At 28.9% G+C, this 16,236-nt stretch overlaps 2 protein-coding genes across 9 annotated transcripts in view; one reads left to right on the plus strand and one right to left on the minus strand.

The window, feature by feature from the left end:
* The first annotated feature begins 891 nt into the window (after window positions 1-891).
* LOC122519547 (glycogen [starch] synthase) lies at window positions 892-5,223 on the plus strand. The gene is made up of 12 exons (XM_043639063.1): window positions 892-1,282; window positions 1,932-2,090; window positions 2,200-2,384; window positions 2,743-2,939; window positions 3,032-3,224; window positions 3,290-3,552; window positions 3,640-3,850; window positions 3,926-4,062; window positions 4,143-4,275; window positions 4,348-4,734; window positions 4,821-5,030; window positions 5,122-5,223. Exons 2-12 carry the CDS (start codon window positions 1,952-1,954, stop codon window positions 5,149-5,151), a joined length of 2,085 nt encoding a protein of 694 aa, XP_043494998.1. The 5' UTR covers window positions 892-1,282; window positions 1,932-1,951; the 3' UTR covers window positions 5,152-5,223.
* A 3,155-nt stretch (window positions 5,224-8,378) lies between these two features.
* Window positions 8,379-16,236, minus strand: part of LOC122519548 (mitogen-activated protein kinase-binding protein 1) — a 99,276-nt gene continuing 91,418 nt past the window's right edge. For 4 of the 8 annotated variants that reach the window (XM_043639068.1, XM_043639064.1, XM_043639065.1 and 1 more), the window contains 9 exons: window positions 15,879-16,169; window positions 15,640-15,796; window positions 13,072-15,547; window positions 11,653-11,801; window positions 11,355-11,559; window positions 11,153-11,279; window positions 10,876-11,069; window positions 10,599-10,619; window positions 8,379-9,709 (listed from right to left, as the gene is read on the minus strand). In XM_043639068.1, the coding sequence (XP_043495003.1) occupies window positions 9,330-9,709; window positions 10,599-10,619; window positions 10,876-11,069; window positions 11,153-11,279; window positions 11,355-11,559; window positions 11,653-11,801; window positions 13,072-15,547; window positions 15,640-15,796; window positions 15,879-16,169 (4,000 nt within the window). In that variant the 3' untranslated portion in view covers window positions 8,379-9,329. Of the gene's footprint in view, window positions 9,710-10,528; window positions 10,620-10,875; window positions 11,070-11,152; window positions 11,280-11,354; window positions 11,560-11,652; window positions 11,802-11,980; window positions 12,116-13,071; window positions 15,548-15,639; window positions 15,797-15,878; window positions 16,170-16,236 lie in introns of all 8 variants that reach the window. The other 4 variants (XM_043639070.1, XM_043639071.1, XM_043639069.1 and 1 more) reach the window with 4 other exon arrangements.

Below are 16,236 nucleotides of genomic sequence, written 5' to 3' on the forward strand. Positions count from 1 at the left end.
GTTATTGTAGACAATGTAATAGAATTTTGGAAACAAAAATCTATGGAAAGTATAAATAAGGCAATATTTAAAATAAAGTAAATCTTAATCGAATATAGCCAAGAAAATATAATGAATGCTTACAACTATTTGAAATATTCAAGTATTATCAATTTTTTCATTACATCATCATTCATTCAAGAATTTAACAAATATATCGCTTAGACAAAAATACAATAAGTATAAATTTGTATTAAAGAAAATGAAAGAGATTGTAAAATTATCATCGTTAAAACATTATTGAGAATTAAATGTGATGTAAAAAATATCATGAAATCGCATATGATTATAACATATGAATTAAATTATTATATACCAATGCAAATTTTTATTCGCATATTCATTTTCTTTTGTATCGAATCATTTCATTTTATAATAATATTTGCATGGATACAATAGGATTTATTTCGAGATCCTATTACATATTATAAATATAAGTTAGAGAATTACCAACTATTTTATACTATAATTTCGAAATCTAACATTTTATTTTTATCTCATACATTTTAAGTCAAAAAATATATCTTATCACAATTTGACGTATATAAGGAATTTATATAATATTATTTAAATGAGGTCTATGTACGAACGTAATCATTCAGAAAAAAAAAAAAATACAAAAAATTGTATCTGTATATATATATTTATTTAACAGTATTCTTGAAATAAAATAAATAATTTCAACAGATATTTTCATACATTTGTTGTTTTAATTAATGTATTAATTAATACATATGTATCACACTCATGTGCATTCTAAATAGATAAAGAAAGAAAGAAAAAAATGGATTAACATTTGGCGCTAAAATTAGTTATTTGAATTTTCAAGGACGTATTTTAGCGTCACATCTTTCTTGATCATCATCATCATCGTAATACAAAGATAGCTCGCGTAGATACTTATTTTCTACTATACCTATAAAGAATTTCGTAACGAGTGAAATATGATTAAAACGATTTAGTCGTTCGTAAAATTAAGTTAGTAAGTGATTTTGTGCCATCTATTCGTCAAGGAAGAGATCGAAGTGATCATGTTATCTTACATTCGTCGCTATTCGTCTGCCTAAAGTACCGACGATCTTAGAGTCCCAAGCCCTTGTGACCTTTCTGTAGTCCGTGGTGACCTTCAAACGAATCCAAGCGTGAAAATCTGCGGCTCGTCGTCTATCTGACTGAGCTGCGAGTGATAGAAAACTGATTTTTTTTTCAACACTCGCGACGAAGAAGGAAAGACAATCGAGCGGTAAGAAATCTAACAAATTTCAAACGTATTGTTGATTCTTTTATTTGAATTCCTTTCATATTCATCTTTATTTCGTTTTCTCAAGTGTTTAGATACCGGTAAACATTTTTCATTAACGGTCTATTGTCATTGAACTTTGAACTTAACCGATATCACACGAATGCATATTATTTTATACACTTTTTTTAAATATTGATTTCATTCATTATTGAATTTGATTCTACGATGAATGAAAACAATCGAGGAATAAAGTTACAGTGGATAGATTATTTTTTTTTTTCATTTCTGTTTCTTTTCGATTTTAGATAATATTAATATTCTGTCACGCGTATTAAATATTTGAATTGATTTTCAAACATTGTCTTGTAATTTTATTTCATTATGAATTAAAGCATTTAATAGTGTCTTATAAAATCTGATATATTTTTTTTAAATAAATCTCACATGTTTTAATTATAATAAAGAATCTTTCTCTTATATAAACTAGTGAAATATGAAGTGGTATAGATCAATCAAATTATTAATTAGCTCTTACAAACAATTAAGATAATGCAAGTGTCAAAATAAATGAATGAAAATGGATGAATAAGGATTTAATTTAAAAATAAATGTTAATTATATTTAACGTTTATTTCCTTTCAAATTGTAGATCAAAGATAAACTAGCAAAATGTCTAAAGAACGTGCTTCCAGAAGATTTTACCGTGTAGACAGTACAAATGATTTACTAGAATTCATGGACCGTGGCTATACGGCTCAACATGAAAATCGTTGGTATTTTGAAGTTGCGTGGGAGGCTGCCAACAAAGGTACAGTTATTTACAATAAATATTGATATTTACAATAGTGTATGCTGTTAAACAAACAAAATTTAATAATTCTTAGTATTATATTATTATGTATATTTTTATGTTTCAGTTGGTGGCATTTATACGGTGATACGATCTAAAGCTTATGTATCTACCGAAGAAATGGGCGATCAGTATTGTCTTATTGGACCGTACAAAGAATTTACTGCCAGAACTGAAGTCGAAGAGGCAGATTTTCCTCATCATAATCCATTAAATCAAGCTGTACAAATTCTACGTGATCAAGGATTTAAAGTAAGTTTTAACAAATTATATAGACTTTTAGAAAATTTTAAGTACTTAAATATTCTTAAATAACTTCTAGATAATAGGAAAATCATTAGAATATGTTAACAATGATTTGGATATAATACATTTGTTGCATTTATTAATGTATTAGTTAAACACGTATGTGCATAATCATGATTTGGCTAAATACCAAAAAGATTACAAATATAAATCAAGGACTTGTCTTACGTATAATAGTTCCTTTAATAATTTTTCAATGTCTTTAATTAGATGCTTGCTTTAATTCATTACTATAGATTTGTATATAATGATTGCATCCTATATTGGATACTTCAATTATTTTAATATATAAACTTTTATTGAGGTTGTAACTGGAACATGGCTAGTTGATGGAAATCCTCAAATAATTTTATTTGATATTGGAAGTGCAGCATGGAAATTAGATGAATATAAACAAGAAATGTGGAATACGTGCAATCTTGGTATTCCTCATTTAGATATTGAAGCAAATGATGCAGTAATCCTTGGATATTTAGTCTGTCAATTTATTTCTGAATTCAGGTAAAACAAATGAGTTGAAATACTTATCCTTTAGAGGTTTTTCATTTTTGTATTAAGATTTATTTTTTTATATCGCATCTAAAATGTTTCAGAAAAGTAGCAGAACAATATTCTGTTATTCCACCTCGAGTAGTTGTACATTGTCATGAGTGGCAAGCAGGTGTGGGATTAATTGCCTTAAGAACAAGACATGTTGATGTTGCGACTGTCTTTACAACACATGCTACACTCCTTGGAAGATATTTATGTGCCGGAAAGACTGATTTTTACAACAATTTAGATAAGGTAATTTATATAATATTTGTACATTATTAAATCAATTGAATAATATATGTTTACTTAATTTGCAGTTCAGTGTAGATGAGGAAGCTGGAAAACGTCAAATTTATCATAGATATTGTATGGAACGAGCGGCTACACATTTAGCACATACATTTACAACAGTATCAGATATTACAGGATTTGAAGCTGAACATTTACTTAAACGCAAACCTGATGTTATTACACCAAATGGATTGAATGTTAAAAAGTTTGCAGCACTACACGAATTTCAAAATTTACATGCTGTCAGCAAAGAGAAGATACACGAATTTGTACGAGGTCATTTTTATGGGTATATATTATTCGTTTTAATCGTTAATCACGTTGTAATATTTGTTTTGTACTTTTATGCTTTATATATATGTATTATTTTTTTCAGACATTATGATTTTGACTTGGACAAAACTTTATACTTTTTTATCGCAGGCCGTTATGAGTTTGGAAATAAAGGAGCTGATATTTTTATAGAAGCTTTAGCAAGATTAAATCATTATTTAAAAACATCAAGACCAGATGTTACTGTAGTTGCATTTCTTATTTTTCCAGCGCGAACTAATAATTTTAACGTAGAATCGTTACGTGGTCATGCCGTAAGTAAGACTTATTGCTTAGTAATAATGATTGTAGAAAATATGTAAAGTTCAATGATTACTTTTTATTATTAGGTAACCAAAGCATTAAGAGATACAATCACTGATATACAGCACAAAATGGGAAAAAGAATGTATGAATTATGTTTGTCAGGTCGTATGCCGGATGCACAAGACCTTCTTTTAAAAGATGATATTATAAAAATCAAGCGGTATGTGATATTACGATAAATATGTATTATTGATAACATACTGGGCATGCTTTCTATTATATTTAATAATTTTGTTGCAGATGTTTGTATGCTCTACAAAGAAATGGATTACCACCTATTACTACACATAATGTTATAGATGATTGGAATGATCCAGTCTTAAATGCCATTAGAAGATGTAATCTTTTTAACACAGTTAATGATAGAGTGAAGGTAATGTTAACATAAAGATAATAAAGATAATAAAGATAATAAAGATAACTAAACTAAATTGTCATTTTACAGATGGTATTTCATCCTGAATTTTTATCCTCAACAAACCCATTGTTTGGGTTAGATTATGAAGAATTTGTTCGTGGTTGTCATTTAGGAGTATTTCCATCTTATTACGAACCTTGGGGATATACTCCAGCCGAATGTACTGTCATGGGCATTCCTAGCATAACAACAAATTTATCTGGATTTGGATGTTTTATGCAAGAGCATATAGCTGATCCAATGAGTTATGGTATTTATATCGTAGATCGAAGATATATTAGTTTGGAAAACAGTGTTCAACAACTTGCACAATATATGTTCGATTTTGCTCGACTTAGTCGAAGACAACGTATCATTCAAAGAAATCGTACTGAGAGATTGAGTGATCTTCTTGATTGGAGAAACCTTGGTATTGTAAGTATATTGAATATTTGTATTCTCTTGCGATTCTCTCTATATAGAATACTGTAAAATGCTACATGTTTTATTCATAATTTTAGTACTATCGTCAAGCTAGAATAAAGGCATTGACAACTGTTTATCCTGAACTTGCATCGGAGTATGCAGAAGGTGCTGTAGGCAGATTTAGTTATCCAAGACCAATCAGTGAACCACCTTCACCGTCATCTTCAAGACATACTACTCCTGCAGCTTCTGTTCATGGTTCTGACGAAGAGGATGAGGAGGATGAAGTAGATGAAGAAAAAGAGGTAAATCTCATAAAATATTAATTTTCAAAACTTTCCATGTATTTTAATGCAATATGTAATTAATATCATTATTATTATCTTTTTTTTGTAGCTGGAAGAATTGCGCTCAAATGAAAAATAAATCTGAAAACTATGATAGAATTATATCCGGAATTATGTGCATTCGAATATATAATATAATTTATGAAAATTTTAATATTAGAAATGCCAAAATATTAATTATTATTAATTTTATAGGGAGCATCATCATTGCCTCATTCCAACTATATTATTACTTGCTTTTTTTTCTCATTACCATTTACAGCATGTAAAAGATAAAATCGTGAAAAAAACAAGGATAAACAAAATATTGTTTTGAATCGAAAATTATGAACAGTAATTTATATTAATTCAAAAAAAAATATTTTTAATTTCTTTGTGGACAATAATCTTTTTATTAGATTGCAACATAATTTTTGTCGTATTTTTTTGATAAAATGAAAATAGATACAATTTGTAATATATTGGCCATTATGTCACTTATATATTAGTCTTCCATTTAATGGAGATTAAAAACAATTTTATCTTTTTATGAATGAAATACGACAGAAATAACACAATCACCTATTATTATCTACGTAAACGTCATCAATTGATAATTATGCGGAAAGTTCAATTTATTCAATAAGTACTTGTTACTAACTATTATATAAAACTGTCCTAATGTATGATTTAAGTGAATAGTAATCATTGTTAACTATCTAAGTATATATGTTACCATGAAAAACCGAAATTAGAGAATGTCAAGATTTATTGGTATATTTCCAAAATATTAATGTATAAGAATTTATTCAAATATTCGGGTTTCACCGATGTGTATTTGGTATGTGCTGATATTTACCATGTGAATCTTGACATTCTCCAATTTCAGTCTCTCACGGTAGTATATACATACTTTATATTAGCAAATGTTAATTTGCTATATACTACTGTTACATATTCTCAGTCTCAACAATTCCGATTAATCGTTTTTATTATGATCTTAATTAGAAGTTAACGTTTTAGAAAATTGATATTAAACTCACATTTATTACATGTTAGATAAAATATTATATTATGTTATAAATATGTTACTGGTATATAGGAAAATTATATTTTTATCGTAATTGGCACTTAAATAAAACTTCTATAATTTTTAGTTTAAATTTTTGAATGTCATTATTATTTTTTTCATATATATATATATATATATATATATATCAAGCTTTTATCTAATAGTATATATATAATTTATAATGTTATAAATATAATTTTTTCTTCCTTAGAAAAACAACGAATTCAATGGAAAGAAAAAAAGAAAACGATAGTTAAATAAAACAAATTAATAGATCATTAATAGTTTAGATAATACACATTATTATATTATTAATTATTAATATAATATACAAAACAAAATGCTAAAAGATATTTATGAAGAATTGTTACATTTGGCATCTATATTTTTTATGAAGTCATTTACTATTTACGGAGCTCAAATAAATATGTACATTTAAAAAAAAATGGATAACCTATTATATATTCCATAATCGTACAACTTAATACAACGCACATAATATACAAAGCCACTGTAATTTTTTATTATGAAATGTTTTTGTAGATGATATAATATTAATGCAGCATGAGAGTGATAATTTGGAATGAAAAAACGTTCTTACATAATTTTAATTAAATATGTTTAGATACGTTAAGAGATTCAGTACTTTGTTGTTCAAATTGCATATGTGTCTCTTTTTATGCTTATGGTCTCATTTTTTAACAATACATATTACAAAATGCTGATACCAGTTAAAAAACTTTATAAATACTAGTTTGTCCCTCATTTGTGATTATGATTTTCTTTTTCAAAGAATATAAACCTTTTCTTGAAAATCTTTTTCTATATTTGTTGAGATATATTTTAAATGTTTAAATAATGAATTAAATTTCGAACAAATAAATAATTAAATTTCATGTAAAACTAATGATTGATTAACAGTGATGTTACCAAAGAAATTGATTATATAAAATATCTAAATAGTACTTTTTTGTTATTGTATAATATTAAAAAGCAGCATATTATTATATAGGAATCTGTTTTTATGTGTATTATTGAATGAGATTTGTTAACCTAAATGGCACTTTTTATATATTACATACAACGTGAGAATGTTATATTAAACAAGAGAAGAACTTACAATGTAAACGAAAAAGATAGTATGTTTCTGCAAATGTTAAAATCGTTAAATATTATACAATTCAGATATATTATTCCATAGTACAGTTTCGTCCGTCCGAATATGATTATATATTAAATAATCGTTTATTAATTATTATTATTATTCAATGTTGAAGGCTTCGCAAAGAGGTTTAGCCATGAAATTCAACTTTTTCTACTCACACATACATACATACTCATATATAGACGACGTCTAATGTATCCTTGAACTACATACAGAAATTGTACGAAATTCTAGATAAGGAAATGCAAACATATTTATTCTCTTAGCAATTTTTTCTATTCTGTTTATTTAATATTTTTCATAAAATATTTTTATTAACATAATTCCCAAAGATATTTGCAGAAGACTTCAATTTTTATGATGGAGAATTATGGAAAAAAACCAAATGTATGGATTAAATAATATTCTAGATTTAAACTAATGCACGTTAGAGAATTATATGATAACTACATTGTGTTTATAATCTTAGTTTTACATTTTGAAATACATATATTTATTGATTTTTAATTAGAAGTCTTCTACATTCTTTGCATATCTCTTATATTCATGTATAATAATTTACTCCCGTGAGATACAATAATCTAAGTATAGTTTGCAGGTCCTTATGATTTCATATCCGTGATGTCATTGATAAAAAATTTTGGACAAGGCTATTGCCAAATTCTAATTGAAATTTATAATGTTTTGGAGATGTGAGAAATACTCTTAGGAATAATATGTTTACGTGGAAAAATATGCAAGTATAGGTCAATTCCTATGACAAAATATGCCATTATTATAAGGTAACATCAAATTGGTAGTTTGTGCAAATATCGATTGTAAATTTCATTTTTAATTCTACCAATTAAAATAAAAATATTTCACCTATTTCTTTGTACAACTTTATATTAACAACTATAAACTTTTTCTTTTTTGACAAAAAAAAATACAACACAAAAATGCATGAACTTTTAAAACGAAAATAACGAACATTTCAATAATTCTAAATAGCATTATTTGAAATATATAATCATATATTTGCACTCTACGTTTTTCTATATCTAGAAAGCCTGGTTATACTTAATGTAGTATTCAGTAACTAGGCGTTTTCTTATTCTGGCAAGTTTATACTGTATACTTTTTATTGATGACTGTCTAAAAGCTTTTTTTTAAACATTTAGGAGGGGAAAAGAATTTCCCTTTTTACCATAGGTACAGACAATCCCTTTGGTTACATAACAAGAATACTAATATTACGTTATAATACCATTCAATATTTGATAAATATACATATATGTATGTTTGTTGGGTACTATTCTAATAGTCTTTAGTTAATTGGCATTTCCCGGCATATGGCCTCGAGATAAAGTACGCACAAATTCGACACATTTGATTTTATAAATAGGATAAATAAATGTCCTGGAATATAACATATGATATTTCTTAGAGTTCATCCGGTTATTTTCACACATTGCTTCCTTAGCATATTCAATTTGTATTGATTAATAACAAGTACTACATTGAACGACGTTGAAGATATTTCTTCATCTTCAAGTTCGACCCATTATAGTGCTTAAGAATTAGTCAAAAATAATATATTTTGTGCTATCAAGTTTTTCTTTTCTAATAACACTGTTCAGCAGTTAGTTATTACATGTTAATTCCTATCAAGTCCCAAGGCTGCATTGCTGACAGTTCAATTGTTTTTTCTTTTTTTTAAGAACTAAGTCTATATTAAATTCATTCAAAAAGTACTCACAAAGAATACAATGTACTATGACAAATGGAAAAGGAACATATGTGTGCTTACGATATGCACTTAGGAGGATCTTGGAAACTGAAATACCGAAATCCCTCTTTATTTATTATTTTCTTGTTTTTTTCTTTTCCTCCAGAAAAATATCCATATCCTGCACTTAGGAATGTGATCTATAATCGCCGAGAAAATACTTATTCACTCATCACAAACGTTCGTGCTTCGAACATGAATATCATCCATTTGCATTCATCAATTATCATCAGAGAGAGAGAGAAAGATGGACGGATTTTTTTTTAATTATTTTTATGTATGGCTTGACTGTGTTCCTCCCATCCTTTGTTGCATCATATTTAAGAGCAATTCTGAGTACTGTTGCATCATATTCACTACCTTGCCTTGATCTTGGCCTGCAAGTAATTCTTGAAACTTCGCAGTTACTTCGTTTGGGGCAACATTATTACTAGTTTCATCGTTATGATTTTCAACGCCTGCCACGACTAGTCGTAAAGTACGCATTGTTTCATTAACAGAAGATTCAAGACCACGTAACATGGTATCCCTATCGATGGTTGCTCTTGATGGATCATCCTCATTGTCTATAGTTAAACGTTTATACAATTGTACAACGTTGTCTGCTGTTCGTGTAAGCTCATCCGCAATTGTACTGCACAGTTGAGTTGACACTGTAAAGATGTAATGGCATTAAAATTTTGTTTATTACACTTATCTAGTATGCATTCACATGTTTAGTAAGATAAATGTTACATCTCTTTCAAAAATATCTCGTTTGAACAATTTTACTTATATATGATTTTAAATATGTAACATTTATCTTTAATATTTAAACACAATAAATAGCATCGTGCAGCGTGCGGGTATACTGCTTCTAAAATCCGTATGAGACCATGCTATTATGATTGATACCTACAAATATGGAAAATGATTTTAGGAGGTCTCCTTTATTTAAGATATTTGTCATTTCTTTTCTATATAATGGTCTAATTTGTAATAATTATTAATATGATCATTCGTGATTTGTTTATAACATAGCGAGGAATGACAGAATTTATTTTAAATGAAAAAAATAAGAGAAACGCTATATTCGTAATTATATACAATATTTAAAGATAAAATGTTTATAATAAATTGAACTAAATTTTGGTAATGATCTGAAATTAATAAAATTTAATGATAGATGAACAAATTTGATAATGAGGTAATACTAAACTAACAATAGGTCAAAGGTAAAGCTATTTATGAAAGTAGAAATAAATTAAATAGGTAGTAACATTCTTTAAAAATCAAATATAAGTTTTCGTAGTTTTTAAATAAGCTTCTATGATGCTAATGTGTTTAGCAAATATTATCATAAAATTGAAATGCAAGATGTAGCAATTATATATACAGCAATCTGGACACTGGATCCTAATTTGTACTATGTTTAGAGATGTGACCTTGACGATAAAATATATTTTTTTTTCTGTCATAGCATGATCACTTACAAATTTTGAATACACTCATAGATTTATTATTTTCACAGGACAGCATTCTCAATAGAAGTCTTTAGTTTACCTAACGCTTTATCCGTGCCTACTGTAAGAGTAAAGTTTATATTAGAGATCAAAATATATAATATTTACGGAAAGAGTTTAAAATAGAATACCAATTATGTGTCCGGATTTGTAGCCACAGGAAATTTTAGTAAGATGAAAAATTTACAAACAATTTTTTTAATAATTCCTTGCAATCTTGCATGCTAAGACTGAGAAAGATGATTTAACCATGATAGTGATTTATGAATAGAAGTACTGACATAATTATTTGTTCAGCCATCTCGTGTAATACTTACATTCGGCACTGGCTACATCAATGGCACGGTCTGTATCTTTAACAGGTAATTCTTGAGGGCTCGGTTCTAATTGATTTCTGTTTGGTACTGATAATCTTGCACTGCTTTGACCCATTATGTTTCCATTTCCTCGACCATTTGTTATAACACCAGAAGATCCAGATCTTCTAACGCCAGTACCAGGAAGGCATAAACTAAAAAGTAATGATTATATATGATATAATATTCAAACATTTGTGTGTATGTGTGTGAATTTTTATAATCTAATACTATTTACTTAGCAGAGGAATGGTCGATACTAATACTTCTAGGCCTTGGAGGAAGAGCTGGTTTAACGCCGTTTCCATTTGACGAAGTATCTTCTGAACTTGAATCTTCTTGATTACCAACTTGACTTAGATTTACTATTGTTTTATAAAATAAAGAGATAAGTTTCTAAGATATGATAATGATAAAATTTTAATCAAATATATAATTACCGCTAGAGTAAGCTCCTTGCATACCCCGTCGCCTCAGAATAGAAGGAAGATTATTACTAGAAGAAGAATTAGATTTAATCTGATGATTGATCTTATTTTGGGAACTAATCGTTGGCCTCATCAAACCACTCATTCTATTATTTCCAGATTGATTGCTCCATCCTCTTCCTCCAACTGATACACCAGCATCAGATTCTGAATCACTCTGTTAATAAAATAAACAAATATTTACGCTAATATATTATTTTATGTAATAATATTATTATTTATTCTTTTAATTATTAGAAGTTTAAAATACCTGATTTAATACACCGACGCTACTGCTTCTCGTCATGTGATTTGAATGATTTTTTGCTGTTGAGTGTCTCGACTGATTACCAATATTTATGTTTCCAGAATTACCTCTTGACGACGCATTTGTATTTTTAGTATTTACTTTTCCTGAAACTATTTAATTTAATTTAATTATATATATATATATTGAATAATAAAAAAAATCTTTGTATTCAACAACAGATTTATACTAATTAAAACGGTTACTATAGAGAATTAAATAATAAAACACTTATCTATTTAATATTGAAGCATGTAAAATGAAAATAAAATATGTTCCATGGAAGGAATACCTTGTACAGGACCATGCAGTAATCTATTTGATGGGCTGACAGAAAGATCACTCAATGAACAGGCACGTCTCATGCCATTCCCTTCTTCTTCACTGTCAATAACTTTTGACGAGATTCGCCCCCCATTACTGCCAACTGTTGACAATGCACACACACATGCACTAAACTACATTTTGTATATAATGCAAATGTAATGTTTTGTACTAATAAATATTATGATATATTCAATCAAATTAATTATAAAACACAATAAATTCTCTTCTTGTTTTCTTTTTTTTTTATCCAGCTGAGAGATAAATATTTTATAATTAGATAAAAAAAAATAATTTATATACAGAATATGTATGACTTTAATGAAATTAATGTATATTATTATAGCAAGGCAAATGTAGGATGAAAATAGGAAAGCAGGATGAATTTGATTAAAAGGATGAAAATCATGCCGCATTTAGCAATTCATTCCAAAAGAAGGAAATTGGACAATATAATAAATATGAAGCTGTAACTTAGTGAATAAAGGCATTCAAACTGAAAAGTAATTGCTGTCTTTATATAAAAACGAGTTTTTTAGTTAAATGTTTAAAATAATAGGTATATACATATAAAATATATGTAAATATGTATAAACATAGACAATAGCATATCCTCAAGCAATTAATTGATATGTATATTGATCTAATTGTACATATTTGTATTGCATTCATATTGAAGCTACAAAAATGTGTGTACACTAATATACACCTTTGTATGCATTATTACTGTAATTTTCGCGACAGTTGAATATGCATTTATGTATGTGACTGCCAATACTATTTGCTGGTGTAATTCTGATCTGAGTTTCTTTTATACATGTATTGTTATTTGTATTTCGTGCTTGCTAATACTAACGAAGGTGTTTATTATATGATAATAAGCAATAAAAAATAATTTCGCGCGATATGAAATAGAAAAAAATCAATACGATTCCATGAACAGTATTCAAGAAGTTCAAACATAGAGAGCTACAAAGCTCTTACATGTATCACGTCTAAAATATTTCATAAATTGTACGTATATTAAAAAACTTGTTACTTTTGACTCCGCTTAAGTACCTGCATATAGATGTTTCGTGGGAATAGTTGCTTGATTTATAGTGGGTAAAGTCTTAGTCCACTTCATGTGACTCTGACATCGCGAAGCAGGTGGCCACATCCTTTTAGGCGAATTGGTGCAACTTGATGCGGACGTAGAAGAACCACTTTCCATCAGTGATTTATCCATCGCCGATATATCCGCGCAATCGCTATCTTCACCACCAGAATGAATCCGTATGTCACGTCTGATCGTACAATACCTACTATCACGTTCAGCTTCTAATTTAGCAAAGTTATCGCTCGTATCTGGGCAGTGAGTTAAACGGAAACATTTTTCTTTCATGAAGTATTGCTCTCTTCGTACTAAATTTTCAAACTCTTTGGAAAGTAACTTTACTGTTCCTTCTATAGCTCGAGTGATTCTTACGTCAACGCTTGCATCCAAATTATCGATACGTGCGTTAGTAGATTGTAAATTGGAATTATTCGATTTCAACTGTGTTCCATGTAGATCAGATGAAGATGTAACATTGGGTTCCAAAGAGTCATAAGTTTCCATTGTATCTTTAGTTGGTATTTCATTTTCAAAAGAACAAATATTATCTCTTTCGTGACTAGTATTTTCTTCCTGGTTAGACATTATAAGAGAAGATTCATTAATATTCTGACGAGAGTATCTGTCTAAAGTATTTTCAGGATTATATGGTGGTATTCCTGCTATGTTAATAATCTTCTTATCGGGTAAACAACTTTGTTGATTGAAATATATACTTCTTTCGTTTGTTTCGTCGTTTGTTTGCAAAGAATATTTAGCAGATTGTAAAAATTCTTCGAATCGTTTTGAATTTGCATCGGCGTCCTTTTTACTTTGTTTAGAATCTTCGTCGTTTCTCGTTTTATAATTTAAATGAGATAAGTTTGCAGGTAAAGTCGCTGAATAATTAATAGGTTCTATGTTTTGTATTGAGGATTGCGATGATGAGTCCATGTTATATTTATTCCAAGCTGGTCTTGCTCTGTTACGCATACTTTGAGTTCGCGATGAATTTCTTTTAGGCTTTGGTGGTTTATGAGCCACAAAATCGTTTAATATCAGCATGGAGTGTGGTTCTTTTGGAACCTTTAAACTGTTGCTTCTCGACATGGTGTCAGTGTCAGTCATCATTCTAATGTTTGTATTTTTTTCATTATCATTATCGAAATTGAATTCATAATAAATACATGTAGCCGGTTGTGCGTTGTCTTCGCTAAAATTAATATCATTTTTTACTTTACATATTCTTGTATCCTGAAGAGACTTCGATCTAAATACTGTTCTACATAAAGTGGCATCATCCTTCAATGTTTGAGTATTTTTCGCCGTTTCTATTTCGTTGTTCGGATTTCCACTGTACGTTTCAGAATTTTGTCTTTTACGTTTGTAATGAGAATCAAATAAAATTTCTAACGGTGCTGACTTTACCAACGAATCAGAGTCATCCGTTAAAACACTTTCTGTACTTCTATGATCAATGTTTTTCTGTAACGGAAACATCTGATAATCGGATTCATCGGTTAGTATACTTTCTTGACTTCTTCCAACTTGAATTTTACGTTTTGATAAGAAAAAGCTGGCACTGGAATGTCTATCGTGATCATAGTTGTTACAATCTAATATTTCGGCACTTCCTTTGGAAAAAGATTCTACCGAAGCATCTGACAATATACTTTCTTGAGAACCAGTTAAAATCCTTCTTTGATAAGTCTGATAATTTGGATAGCTTTTATTTTCTATATGACTATCCATATGAATGTTGATTTGATAATCGCTAACGCAACGTCGTGGTGGATTTTTGAAATCACCTTCCAAGGAATCGTCGCTGAAATTTCCATTTCCGTCGTCACCACCGTCGTCAATAGTTTGTTTTAAATTTTCAATATTACGTTCGTTCATGGCAGGCAAACTTTCAAACGATTTAGCTAGATTTTCCATTTCTTCTTCGTTATCATCGAGACCGATAAAATAACTACAGGATCTTCTTTTTTGTGCGAATCTTGCGAAACGACTCACATTTTTCTTACAATGTTCTTTCAAGAGTTTTAATTCCTCGCATACAGGAGATTCGGGCAAAGATTGATTGGCCTTATTCAACGACAGCTTATACTTTTCAGTTTTTTTTAATGTCAGTGTTAGTGGACGGTTAAAAGATGGTTTTATTTTTTCATTAATACACGATGTAGTTTTATCATCGGTTAAGCTGCTTTGTTCGTTTGACGTTTCTGATTTGGATAAAGCATTCCCCACACCTTGGGCTTTGTTAATGAGTTGTTGAGGTTTAAACGCGGGTTTTGGATTTGGCATAGGTTTGCAAGGATTAATTGGCTTTGAGATTTTGTTTTGTTCACCCAATTTGTTACCTGTGTTAAGTCTACTCGAACGATGATGTTTCTCTGGTATATGGCTGCTTAAATCAGATATGCTCTGGCTGCTTTTCAAAGATGACCTGTACCCTACCTATAAAATGAAAATAATATTGCGAATAAATTGATTCTGTTTAATAAAGAAAATTAAATAAATAAAAAAAAAATTATTTATCGATCTCTTACGCTTTGCAGTTTTCTTCTAGTCTCCTCTATTCTTCTTTGCAATTCCTCACGTTTTTTAACAACATCTGCATCACCTCTGGCATGTTTAGTAGCATTTACCACTGCCGCATTACGTACTTTATTGCTGCTATTACTACTTTCTGTACCATTATTTACTCTATAATTATGGAAACAACTTGATAAGATAATTATACTAAGTCTAATTATATATGGATTATCTTTATTTGATAAATTATTACCTTCCATGAAATTGGGAGCTAATACTAGTAGTTTTAATGCGATTCGTTGGTTCTTCGGCTCCGCTGAGAGACTCGAATGCATTTTTTAAATACTTCTCCCGATGACTTTGTTTTGCTATTTGATCGAAACCTTCCGAGCTGGCTTCTGATAACATAGATAAAGGATTTCTTTCGGCGCTTGGTGTCGATGCTCCACCTTCTGAATCGGAATCATCTTGACTACCAGATGCAGTTAATTCGCTTGTTCGTCCACTTTCTGAGTTTCTTGGTTTTTTCTGCCGCCTTTGAGATCTACGTGATGTGAAAATAAATATTGAACAAAAGCAAAAATAAGGAACTGAATTTAATTTATATAAGA

The sequence above is a fragment of the Polistes fuscatus genome, unplaced genomic scaffold, assembly GCF_010416935.1.
Source record: "Polistes fuscatus isolate 324 unplaced genomic scaffold, CU_Pfus_HIC Scaffold3, whole genome shotgun sequence".
NCBI lineage: Eukaryota > Metazoa > Arthropoda > Insecta > Hymenoptera > Vespidae > Polistes > Polistes fuscatus.

Excerpts from the sequence above, each read along its gene's own strand:
- LOC122519547 (XM_043639063.1), top strand. The coding sequence starts at position 1,952 with ATGTCTAAAGAACGTGCTTCCAGAAGATTTTACCGTGTAGACAGTACA. Across the intron at positions 2,385-2,742 it reads TACGTGATCAAGGATTTAAA|GTTGTAACTGGAACATGGCT; the intron begins GTAAGTTTTAAC and ends ACTTTTATTGAG. Across the intron at positions 3,553-3,639 it reads GTACGAGGTCATTTTTATGG|ACATTATGATTTTGACTTGG; the intron begins GTATATATTATT and ends TATTTTTTTCAG.